General features: G+C 42.2%; 1 protein-coding gene across 5 annotated transcripts in view; it reads right to left on the reverse strand.

The window, feature by feature from the left end:
* Positions 1–12668, reverse strand: part of SMPX (small muscle protein X-linked) — an 82844-nt gene that overhangs the window by 51022 nt on the left and 19154 nt on the right. For all 5 annotated transcript variants that reach the window (XM_030574822.1, XM_030574780.1, XM_030574790.1 and 2 more), the window contains exons 2-3: positions 12127–12186; positions 6742–6828 (exon numbers count right to left, since the gene is read on the reverse strand). In XM_030574822.1, coding sequence (XP_030430682.1) covers positions 6742–6828; positions 12127–12165 — 126 coding nt within the window. In that variant the 5' untranslated portion in view covers positions 12166–12186. The remainder of the gene's footprint in view (positions 1–6741; positions 6829–12126; positions 12187–12668) is intronic.

Below are 12668 nucleotides of genomic sequence, written 5' to 3' on the forward strand. Positions count from 1 at the left end.
TGACCTCAAAAGATGATGAAGTCATGGTTTTGGCCAAGTCTTCAGAATCTTTCCCTCTGTCCAGTTACATCACTCTGTCTTTCTTGGATTTAGGTTTCAATCAAGCTAGTCTTAATACAACTACAAGACAGATGGTGACAGCTTCTCTCTGTGAGAAGGAGATGTCAAGCCAGGTGCCATCTGTGCAATGCTGTTACTGAAGACAGCGTAATTCTTCCCCTCTCAACCCCCCATCCCTAATTCCTACTGTTTCCTTGGCATTAAGACTGGAAAGGGCCATTTATTATTATTATTATTAATAGTAGTGGTTTAACATTTATACTGTGGCAGTGCCTACAGTCTACAACTGGGACATCTCATCTCGATTGACCTTATGTGTGGGTAGGTAGTTTTTCAGCAAGGAGGTTAAGTTTTTTTCAGCCTAGGTTCTATATCAGGAGTTCTCAGACTTGTTTTGCTGGAACCCCCTTTGAAAATATTTCAGGCTCTGGTGACCTCACAAAAGTAACAACACCCCCCATACCATACCACCATTACGTCTGTGGTGCTGCTGGCAGCAGCGCTGCCTTCAGAGCCTGGTGTCCAGGTCTGAAGGCAGTGCCGCTGCCAGCAGCAGCACAGAAGTAAGGGTGGCATGATACGGTATTGCCACTTACTTCTGTACTGCTGCTGGCGGCTGCATTGTCTTCAGAACTGGGTGCCCAGTTAACAGCCACCCTTTCTGGCGGCCCAGCTCTGAAGGCAGCGCAGAAGTAAGGATGACAATACCGTGACCCTCCTGCAATAGGCTTGTGACCCCCTTTTGGGTCGAGGCCCCCAGTTTGAGACACATTGTTCTATATGATTACAATATCAATCAATAGTGGTTGGAGCTGAATGAATAGTTTTAAAGCAAATAACTTGATTAATTTATCCTATCTTTTTTAAGTCAAGGAATATCTGCTAAGGGATCATGATTTCCTTAAACTAATGTATTTGGTGGATTTAGGTGACATTCTTTTTTGTTTGTTTGTTCAGTGAGATTTTTTTCTCTGTGGATTGACTTTGCTCTTGATATTTGATACCTGATATTAAAAATTCAAAACTGGTTGGTTGTGATTGGTTCTGTAAGTCATATAGTATTATTTCTAGTCATTGATGGACCAAATATAGCTCCAGGAGGAAGAGGTTTCAGAAGGGTAGCTGTGTTAGTCTTGAAGTGAAGAAACAGACTGACAGAGCCAGAAGAGTACCCAGAACTCACCTAGTATAGGACAGGGCCAACAAAGAAAGTAGCAGAACGTCACTAGCCATCAACTACAGCCCCCAACTAAAACCTCTCCAGAGCATCATGAAGGATCTACAACCTATCCTGAAGGACAATCCCTCACTCTCACAGACCTTGGGGGACAGGCCAGTCCTCGCTTACAGACTGCCCCGCAACCTGAAGCAAATACTCACCAGCAACCACACACCACACACAACAAAAACACTAACCCAGGAACCAACCCCTTCAACAAACCCTGTTGCCAACTCTGTCCGCATATCTATTCAAGGGATACCATCATAGGACCCAGCCACACAGGGCTGGTGCAAGGAAGTTTCGCGCCCTAGACAAAACTTCCACCTTGCGCCCCCTCCTCCAGCCCTGCAGCAGCTCCCCACCCCCTCCTCCACCCTGAGGTGCCCCCATTCCTGCGGCAGCTCCCCCTCTGTCCTGAGGCTCCCCCTTGGGAGCCGTGCAGCACCTCCCACCCCAACTCACCTGTGCTCCACTGCACACTTCCCCGCTCTAATTCTCCTCCCACACTTGCGGCGTCAAACAGCTGATTGGCACTGCAAGCCTGGGAGGCAGGAGAAGTGGAGCAGCGACCACGTGCTCAGGGAGGAACTGCTGTAAAAAAAATTGGGGGCACCGCTTTTTGGTGCCCTCAAATCTTGGCGCCCTAGGCAACCGCCTAGTTCGCCTTAATGGTAACACTGGCCCTGCAGCCAGGAGCGGCGCCAGGGTTTCTGACGTCTTAGGCGAACGGTCATTTTGCTGCCCCCCGCAGGTCCGGTGGACCTACCGCAGTCATGCCGGCGGATGGTCTGCTGCCGGAAAGGCTCCGGTGGAGCTGCCGCAGTGATGCCGGCGGGCGGTCTGCTGATCTAAAGGCTCTGGTGGACCTGCCGCAGGCATGACTGCGGTAGGTTTGCTGGAGCCTTTAGACCAGTGCACCGTCCGCTGAAATGACTGCGGCAGCTCCACCAGAGCCTTTCCAGCAGCAGACCGTCCGCTGGCATGACTGCGGTAGGTCCACCGGACCCGCATGCCGCCCCCCTGGCAAAATAGCACCCCCCCAAAATTCTGGCGCCCTAGGCCATTGCCTAGGTCGCCTAAATGGTAGCGCCTAAATGGCTGCCTGCAGCCACATCAGCCACACCATCAAGGGCTCGTTCACCTGCACATCTAGCAATGTGATATATGCCATCATGTGCCAGCAATGCCCCCTGCTGTGTACATTGGCCAAACCAGACAGTATCTACGCAAAAGAATAAATGGACACAAATCAGATGTCAAGAATTGTAACATTCAAAAACCAGTAGGAGAGCACTTCAGTCTCCCTGGACACGCAATAACAGACTTAAAAGTCACCATTCTTCAACAAAAAAACTTCAAAAACAGACTTCAATGATAAACTGCAGAATTGGAATTAATTTGCAAACTTGACACCATCAAATTAGGCCTGAATAAAGACTGGAAGTGGCTGGGTCACTACAAAAAATAATTTCCCCTCTGTTGATACTCAGACCTTCTTGTCAACTGTTGGCAGGGCTTGCTCCGCCCCAAGCAGGAAAAAGAAAAAAAAAAGGCTGCGATCGCGATCAGCTCTACTGCTGCCACTTCAGTCTTTGGCAGCAATTCCGCGGCTGGTCCTTTGCTCTGAGAGGGAGTGAGGGACCTGCCGCCAAATTGCCGCGGAAGAGCCGGACGTGCCGCCCCTCTCCATTGGCCACCCCAAACACCTTCTTGCTTTGCTGGTGCCTGGAACCGGCCCTGACTGTTGAGAAAGGGCCACATCCACTTTGATTGAATTGGCATTGTTAGCACTACAAAAAGTAATTTTCCCTCTGTTGATATTCACGCCTTCTTGTCAACTGTTGGGAATGAGCTACATCCACCCTAATTGATTTGGCCTCATTAGCACTGACCCCTCCCACTTGGTAAGGCAACTTCCATCTTCTCGTATGCTGTATATTTATCCCTGCTTACTGTATTTTCCACTCCATGCATCTGATGAAGTGGGTTATATCCCACAAAAGCTTATGCCCAAATAAATTTGCTAGTCTCTAAGGTGCCATGAGGACTCCTCATTGTTTTTCCAGGAGGAAGAGTGAATCTACTATGGCTTCAATTTCTCAGGAAGAAGCAGCAGATCAACAGAGAATTGTAGAAACATTTTAACTTCTTCCTTTCTGGGCCACAAGGGCTTTTTGTGAGGAAAATTAGGCTACTATACATTTGATTGGCTTGAAAAATTTGTATTTAATTTTGTATTATCTAATTAATGCAAAATAACTTACATGTGCATGCATGTTACTAATGATGCAATCAAATGTTTGTCTGTCTTGTTTCATTGCCTAAGAGCCAGAGTATTGGTGAAAGGTTTATTCCGGTATTCTATTCCTGTTAAAATATATCATTTCTCATAGAAATACTTGTGCATACTTACTGCAAATGTGAGAGCTAGTACAAGTAAATCTACTACTCTTTGGGAAACAGAATGCTCCTGGGGCATAAACATAACAAACTAGAGTGAATATCACAAAAAATTGATCACAGTATAAATCCAACTCTAATTCTGACTTCATTTAAGCACCATACAAAGTATACTGTACTACAGTAAGAATATGTGTTGGTTTTCTTCATATTTATTATTACCATTATATATTTTTTCTGTTGTGGTAATGTGTAAGGACCACAATCAGGAATCAGGACCACATTGTACTAGGCACTGAACAGTGTCCAGGTGACCTCACAATCTGGGATTAAGGCAAATAGAATAAGTAAATTAATGGAGAAGGAGAGGAAGGGAGGCAGCAGAAGGTCTCAGCAGTCACAGATGGTTACCAGACTGTATTGTTTTCTTGCACAGTTTCATTGCCTGATAACTTGAATAAGCAGAAAAGAATAAGGGCCAGGATGAACTACAATTCCAAATCTGTAGGGGACCTGTTTAAAAATGATTGCTGCCCAAATCAGTTACAACACAGTTCTATTTTGTAGTGCTGTGTTGTAACTGACTAAGGCAGCAATCATTTTGGTCTTTGGGACCGTGTAAGATTTGGACATGTTTTGGAGATGTTCCAGTCTATACATTATTTTTAGGGTTACTTTTTAACCTCAGATGTGTGCCATCAAGGATCTACAACCTATCCTGAAGGATGACCCTCATTCTCACAGATCTTGGGAGACAGGCCAGGCTCCCTTACAGACAGCCCCCCAACCTGAAGCAAATACTCACCAGCAACCACACACCACACAACAAAAACACTAACCCAGGAACCTATCCTTGCAACAAAGCCCATTGCCCGCTCTGTCTGCATATCTATTCAGGGGACACCATCATAGGACCTAATCACATCAGCCACACTATCAGAGGCTCGTTCACCCGCACTCTACCAATGTGATATATGACATCATGTGCCAGCAATGCCCCTCTGCCATGTACATTGGGCATACCGGACAGTCTCTACGTGAAAGAATAAATGGACACAAATCAGATGTCAAGAATTATAACATTCAAAACCCAGTCGGAAAACACTTCAACCTCCCTGATCAGTTGATTACAGACCTCAAAGTCGCAATACTCCAACAAAAAACTTAAAAAACAGACTCCAATGAGAAACTGCAGAATTGGAATTAATTTGCAAACTGGACACCATTAAATTAGGCTTGAATAAAGACTGGGAGTGGATGGGTCATTTCACAAAGTAAAACCTATTTCCCCATGCTAATTTTTTCCCCTACTGTTACTCACACCTTCTTGTCAACTGTTGGAAATGGGCCATCCTGATTATCACTACAAAAGTTTTTTTTTCTCCTGCTGATAATAGCCCACCTTAACTGATTACTCTCATTATAATTAATATGGAAACACCCATTTTTTCATGTCCTTTGTATATATATATCTTCCTACGGTATTTTCCACTGCATGCATATGATGAAGTGGGTTTTAGCCCATGAAAGCTTATGCTCAGATAAATTTGTTAGTCTCTAAGGTGCCACAAGTACTCCTCGTTCTTTTTACTTACCTCAAATTATTCCCCACTATGTGTGCAATGTGCACTTTGCAGCTGAGATTAGAATTTGGTCTCTAACTTTATCAAAGGAAGTCTAAAGAGTCAATAAGATGCCTGGTGGTGCTAAGACTTTGGAAGCAAATATCTAGGTGAAGAGACAGTGTCCTTTTTTGAAATTCCCGTGTCCTCCCACTCAATTTGCTTGCTACATGCTCTTTCACTCAATTTTTTTCACATACAAAACCTACAAGGATTTCAACCCATTGAATGTGACAAATATCTTCCTTAACAGGTTCTCAAAATATAGCCCATAATGTTCATAACTGTTAAGAAAAAGATAGATTTGTCTCTAATGGCCTTTAAGATAGAACCATGGATTGTACTACAAAAGCTAAATAAACAGGAAAAACAAATCCACTGGGAACATTTATGTTCCATTGCTACTACAAGGACTAATTCAGCAGCCTTTACTCATGTGAATAATCCCATTGGTTTGGGGAAGTAAAGGCTACAGGATCAGACCAAAAACTTTAATTCTATAGTTCCTGTTTCATATATAATATACACATAACTGAAGAGCAAAGCTATAATTCAATCATCCAACTAAATCAAACTGTGTTAGCCATTTATCTTATTTCTCAAATACTACCAACCCTCGTGCATGCTTTATTAGTTTCTTTTTAACATCTTTTGCATTCCTTCAAAATGTAATTACTAAATAGAAAATATATTTTAATTTTTTTTTGGAAGAGAAAAACATCTGTGCTTGCAAGGTCACTTTATACATTTTCTTTCCAAAATGCCTAATTCAAAAATAAGTTAGATCAGTTTTTTCCCTCCAAAATGACTTTATAAACAGAGCATCATTACTGCAAAGTATATAAGAAAATTTAGCAAAAATAACCTCTTCTGTTTTGATTAACAATGAAACTGATAAGAGGGGAGGAAAGAATTAACCTTAAGTAAGAAAATTACAAGTCTGAAGTGTCTATAGTAGCTGGAGGAAAAAGCTGATAATTTGTCCAAAAATATCCTAAATTTTCCCTTTTAGGGATAGATCATCGGTGTCCCTGGAGTAGCCTGGGATGTCATAATCCCCCTTTGGGTCTCCCCATTGCCCCAGTCAGGAGTAAACGATGCTAGAGCTATACACAGTGCAATGTACACTCCCCAAAGTGCTGGCTTGCTTTCCCATCACTGCCTTCCCCTCACCCGTCACTGCTGATCCCATTCTCTTAACGAAGCGCCATACCCCAGTATTTGTTTATATTACCATGTATGTTTTGGCTTCAAAAATAACACCAGGTATATCAACTGTATTCAATAGTCAGTTGTTGATTTCCAATTTGGATTGGCGTACGGATGCCTGTGATAACTAGGATTGGCATTTTGTACTGTAGCCTAGATAAAGTGGCTTGCATAGCACATAAACTGCAGAGATTCTCCTGCATTAAGTTTAAATATTCTTTTTCTTACCTCCTCCACTTCAGGTGTAAATTCTTTTCTTTTGGGAGGATGCCCTGCTCCAGGTCGAAATGCTCCCATTGGGATGTTGATATTAGCCTGTCAGAAGGAAACCATGATGGATTCACCACACCAAAAAAAAAAGTCTAAATGCAATGAAATTACAGACAAAGATGCAATTGCAAAAAAAATGGATCACCTTAGTGAATTTCTCTGTATGTATGTATATTTGTAGCCACTGCAGTGTTTTTACATAGTTGGTGCTGGAGTGATGGCTCTTATACCCTTTCATAGTATGGGCCACTTATAAAGATAAAGATCCTCTTGCCGGCCCTCTCCACCCAGCTTTCAGCTCCTGATCTTGCTCCTTGCCTGTGGCAACTATAGCGATTAGTTACACAAAAACTTAATATTAAGATGGTACTAAAGAGACAAAATGGAAATAATCATAGTATGGCAGCTTGGACGTTTCCCACACCCACCATCCTGTTCAAGCTGTGCTACTTATTTCCTCCCCCGTGCATATAGTATTAATATATTTATCAGTAGTTAGTTCCCTGTATTGCCTGCAGCCCAACCGCTTTAAGTTCCCTGGGTTGCTTTGCAGTTTGATTTTGTTCACCTGTACATTTGCTACCCTTCCAATTTTGGTGTTACCCACAAATTTGATCGAGGCTGAACATACACCAACGGAATGCTATTACAAGGAGATGGAGTAGATTCATACAGTGCTTAAAGATGACTGGTTTTTCAGTTTTTTAATTAACTTGGTCAAAAAGCCGCTGGATTTTCATGGACAGGATATCAAGGCTCAGTCAAGCTGTGGAGTGCACCCAGTATGGGGACTCAGAGGTGGCATTTTTGCTGTTTGCAGATGGTGTTGTCCTTCTTACTTCTTCAGACTGCGATTTCTGACGTGTACTCGAACGTTTCTCTGCGGAGTGTGAAGCAGCTGGGATGAGAATCAGCACCTCCAAATCAGTGGTCATGGTCCTCTCTGGAAGAAAGTAGACTGCTCTCTCCTGGTGAGGGGGGAGAACATGCCCTTAGTGGATGAGTTCAAGTATCAAGGCGTCTTGTTCATGAGTGATGGCAAGCAGGAGCAGGAGACTGGCCAGGGGATTGGTGCAGTGGCGGCAGTGAGGTGGGCACTGTACCCATCCATGTTGGTGAAGTGGGAGCTGAGTTCTCAGACTAAGCTCTCGATTTACAGGTCACTCTACATCCCCATCCTCACCTATGGTCATGATCTTTGGGTGATGACCAAAAGGACGAGACTGCAGATACAAGCGGTGGAAATGAAGTTTCCCCGCAGGGTGGCTGGGCTTAGTCTCCGAGAGAAGGTGAGGAGCTTCGCTATTTGGAAGCACCTTGGAGTAGAGCCACTGCTTCTCCAGGTCAAGAGGAGCCAATTGTGGTGGTTTTGGCACCTGATAAGGATGCCCCCTGGGAGCCTTTTGTTGGAATTCTACTGAGCACGCCCCACTGGGCGGAGGCCCCAAGGCTGACCCAGGACACACTGGAGGGATTATATCTGCCGGCTGGCCTGGGAATGCTGGAGAATCCCCCAGGAGGAGCTGGAATCTGTTGCGGAGGAAAAGAAGGTCTGATCCTCCCTACTCTCCATGCTGCCACTGTGACCCTCACAAGGAAAAGCAGCATAAAGGAAGAAGAATAAGAAGAAAAGCTGCTGGACATCCTAAAAATCCTGGATTGAGCCACAGCTAGTAGGAAGGATATCTGCTTGATAGCTGATGGATTTGTCAACTTGTGTCAGAAGCAGATCTACAGACTTCATAAAAGTTGAGTGATGAAAGCACAATAGTATTTGTAGTAAAATGCCTACTGTAGTGTGGATCCAGTTTAATTAGCGCATGAAGTAATTAGATCCGTTGCCCCAAGCACCTTTCTGGGTTCAAATAGGTTGGAGTGTCAGGGAAGTTCACTAGTAGGTTCAATTCTACTGTAAATAAAATCAATGGCAAAAAACCCCTACACTGGCTGCAATGAGAGCAAGTTCTATGTCTATCTGAGGTACTGATAGAGTATGACTACACTGCAATTAAAATCCTGTGGCTGGTCCATGCTAGCTGACTCAAGCTCATAGGGCTCAGGCTAAGGGGCTGTTTACTTGCTCTGTAGACATTCGGGCTCGGACTGGAGCCTGGGCTCTATAACTCTGCAAGGTGGGAGGGTCCCAGAGCTCAGGCTGCAACCCCAGCCCAAATGCTACACTGCAATTAAACAGCAGCTTAGCCTGAGCTCCGCGAGCCCGAGTCAGCTGGCACAAATCAGTTATGGGTGTCTAATTACATTGTAGAAATACCCATATAGCCCCCAGGATCATCTCAGCATCTTACAGTCTTTAATGTATTTAACTTCACAGTACCCTGTGAGGAAGGCAAGTGCTCTTTGCCTCAGTTCTCCATCCATAAAATGGGGATCTGAGGCAAAGAGAGTCTAAGTGACTTGCCTGAGGCCACACAGGAAGCCTGTGGCAGAAGAGGTCTCAAATTCCATGCTTGCTTTCCAACACTGTTCCTCTAATGTGCTTTGGAAAGTATGTTGCTATAATTACCTTAAGCAGTTAGGCCACCAGTTGGTCAGTTATGCTTAATAGTGTTTGAATTGTCATTCATGGGTCAAATTCACTGTGCTGGTAAAGGGAATGGCAAATTTTACCTCTTTGCCTTAGACCTGGGAGGGATTCATCCACCTGGGAGGTGGGCAGAGTTTCTATCGCTCCCTCCTCTTGTGGGTTTTTCCAGTCAGGGATCTTAATATTTCATCAGCCGTTCCAAAGGATTTTCACTAGTGGAGGAAGCCAAATCAGCACAACCCCTGGCCACCTTAACCATGACCTTTCTATGGCCAGTGCTTCTCCCTGTTGGAATCAATGGAGGTACTCTGGAGTTATGCCAGTGCAACTGAGTTCAGGGTCTAATCTGTTATCTATACGAGAGTTCAGACAGAAAGTTACAGGCTAGTTTAAACGTGTCTTTAAAACAAAGATTTTTGAAAAGAGAATGAATAATAGATCAATATGTTTGCAGCCCTGAAGAAGAGCTCTGGGTCGCTCGAAAGCTTGTCTCTCTCATCAACAGAAGCTGGTCCGGTAAAAGACATTACCTCACCCACCTTCTCTCTCTAATAGCTAACATTACTCTCTGACTATAAATGGACAGATAACATGTATGATGTGTCAGCTTGATGGCCTATTATACAGTGATCTGGACTACTAGAACTGAACTTCTTTTTATAGTCACTTGATTCTCTGGTTGGGAGTGTTGCAGAGACAAAATATACAGACCAGAGAGTTTGAGTGCCTTCTTCTGCCCTGCAACAACCCAGAAGGCCAGTTTAGGAATGTTATTGGTGAGACCTGAATGGAGTCATGGTTACCCCTACTCATCCAGAAGAACAGATGAACAAACTGTAGGGCCACTTGAAGGTAATTGTGTTAAAACAGAGAAAATATGAAAGTCTTCAGAGCTCTGAACAGAACAGAGGACCTCCACTAAAACCTTAAACCAGAAAAGCACTTAACTAAGAGGAAAATCCAAAGTAGTAAATGCTGACAGAATGTATTATCAGCTAATACTATAGACAGCATTTCACACAGAGATTATTGACAGCTTCAGTTACATTCTTTCATGTCAGTGTATCGATATGGATCCTTAAATTTCCATACCTGTAGCACAATATATATAGTCATTTCCCTAGATATAGGACCTACTGTATTGGTATGTAGTAGCAAAAGCTCCATGAATCACTACAAGGTATAGTGTATAAAAGTCACTGACACTTTGTATTATAGATCTGAGATAGCTGCAAGAGTAATAGGCATCAGTTGCAGCGTAGATTTTCTTACTGCAGCACCTTCCAACAGCATTCCCTAGAACTGCTGTAAAAAACGTTTGTGCAATGATTGCTTTTCTAACATTTGTAATTCAAGACTATTTCATAATTTTGACTTTCTTAAAGTATTAAATTTAGTGTTTTTGGGCCCAAGCTTTTTTTTTTTAAATACTAACAGTTATTTAGATTTTTAGAGTTTCAGTTTTGAAGTTGGGGAAAAAATCTTAAAAGTGACCAAAAGTATTCACCCCTACTCTTTCAGTAAAGAAACAAGAAAAACAATTTAATTCAAAATGTGTTTAAAACAAGAAAACTTGTTTATGTATGACATATTAAGATTAGTAGTTGATTAAAACTTAGATCCAAGTTATAAATCCCCTAAACTGTGAGTTAATAATGCAAATGATTTTGAAATCTAATATATAAAGGGTGAAATCCTGACCCCCTGACTGAAGTCAATGGCAAAAGTCCATTGATTTCAAAGCCAAGACTTCTCTCAAACCGTATAAAAAAGTCAGCTTTGTTCAGTTAAATCACAGTTAATAATACTCAGAATTAACACACATAGGCCTTGCAGCTTCAAAATGCTGCACAACCATTAGCTAATTAATCTTCATAATATCTATTAAAAGTTTTTATTAGTTTAAAATCTAATATGAGCACATCTGGGAATGATATCCTGCACTTGCTGGAAGAGCCAGCCTTTGGGGCCTAGAAAGCATTTAGTAACCAGCCTCTGTGAATTGACAGTGAATTGACAGAAGATTCTAGGATCATCTTTGGTTTCATTAAAAAAAAAAAACAAATAAAAAGTATAGCTCTTATTGTTTTAAGACTGCAACTGACTTCAGTGGGAGAAGAATTAAGGGGTAAGTTTCACCATACTTTGTTCAGCTACTTCTCAGAAGTACTGTTCTGTAGTTAATGTTTGTAACTCTAAAAAATACAATTAACCAGAATGAGCATACACCCCTACCTGGCACAGTCTTCCGGTTGATTACTCCATTATATTTTGCTTTTCCCATAAAATGTCTTGCTGAATAACAATGTAGTTAAATTGAATACTGGAACTATATATTTTGTTGTTCAAAAAAAATGAAGAGATGAAAACATGCAAACATTAAAAGCTGTGCCATCTATTTATCTCATACTTCTACTACAATTGTATTAATTCTAAAGAAACCACTAGGGTTTTCAGACATGGGATTTGCTTATAATAGTGATTGGCTGATATATGGAAATTCCATGGATTATCCTGTTGTGTTTAGCAGACCCATCAACAAACAGTATTTATCCTGGGAAGGGCTATTGTTTTTAAATCAAATCTGTGAATTTTTTTTTCTGTTCAGATCACCAGCAATTCCTCAGGTCAACATTTTTATGTGCTTTCATGTCTACCAAGACTAAACTTTTACTCTTTTTAAAATAATCACTAGCTAACACTTGTGTTGTTCATTACAAACAAAATGCAGATTGTGAAGCAACTGATGTAGAAATTCATTATTTTCTGATATTAGAAATGTAAGTACTGTCTCTTACCTGAATAGATCTGACATTTGAAACTGGCCGTTTTGACATTCTTAAGAGAGCGCCTTATCCCTGCAAGCAAAATGAGAAACCGTTACAGGCTCTGACATTCAGATAGCAGAGCTTGATAAACTAGAACTTAACCCATACTGCTTCTTGAAAGGCATCCATTTCATCAGCCTGTCTACTCTTTCAGTCTCAGTTTCAGAGTTGCTGAGATACTCCCTCCAATACCTGAGGGAGTGAGAACACCTGAGCTTTCCTGGTTAATCTTTCATAGCCAGAAATGGTGATACTGCTTTCACATACAAAAATAATAGTGAGGGGAATCAGAAATTCTGAAGACACTAAGGACTTCCTAGAACGAGCAAATAACAGGAGGAAGAGTTTGGGGCAAACAATGCACTGTTACTGTTGCCTCATAATAGAAATAGAGGTTACAAAAGCCCGGAGCCTGAATCTGGCCTTTGCAAATAAAAACGTAATCCTGGAGAATACACTTTTAACAAATAAAAATGTATCCATCACCTGACTCCCAAAGCTTAAAAAATCTC

Source organism: Gopherus evgoodei, chromosome 1 (assembly GCF_007399415.2).
Source record: "Gopherus evgoodei ecotype Sinaloan lineage chromosome 1, rGopEvg1_v1.p, whole genome shotgun sequence".
In the NCBI taxonomy this organism is placed as follows: Eukaryota; Metazoa; Chordata; order Testudines; family Testudinidae; genus Gopherus; species Gopherus evgoodei.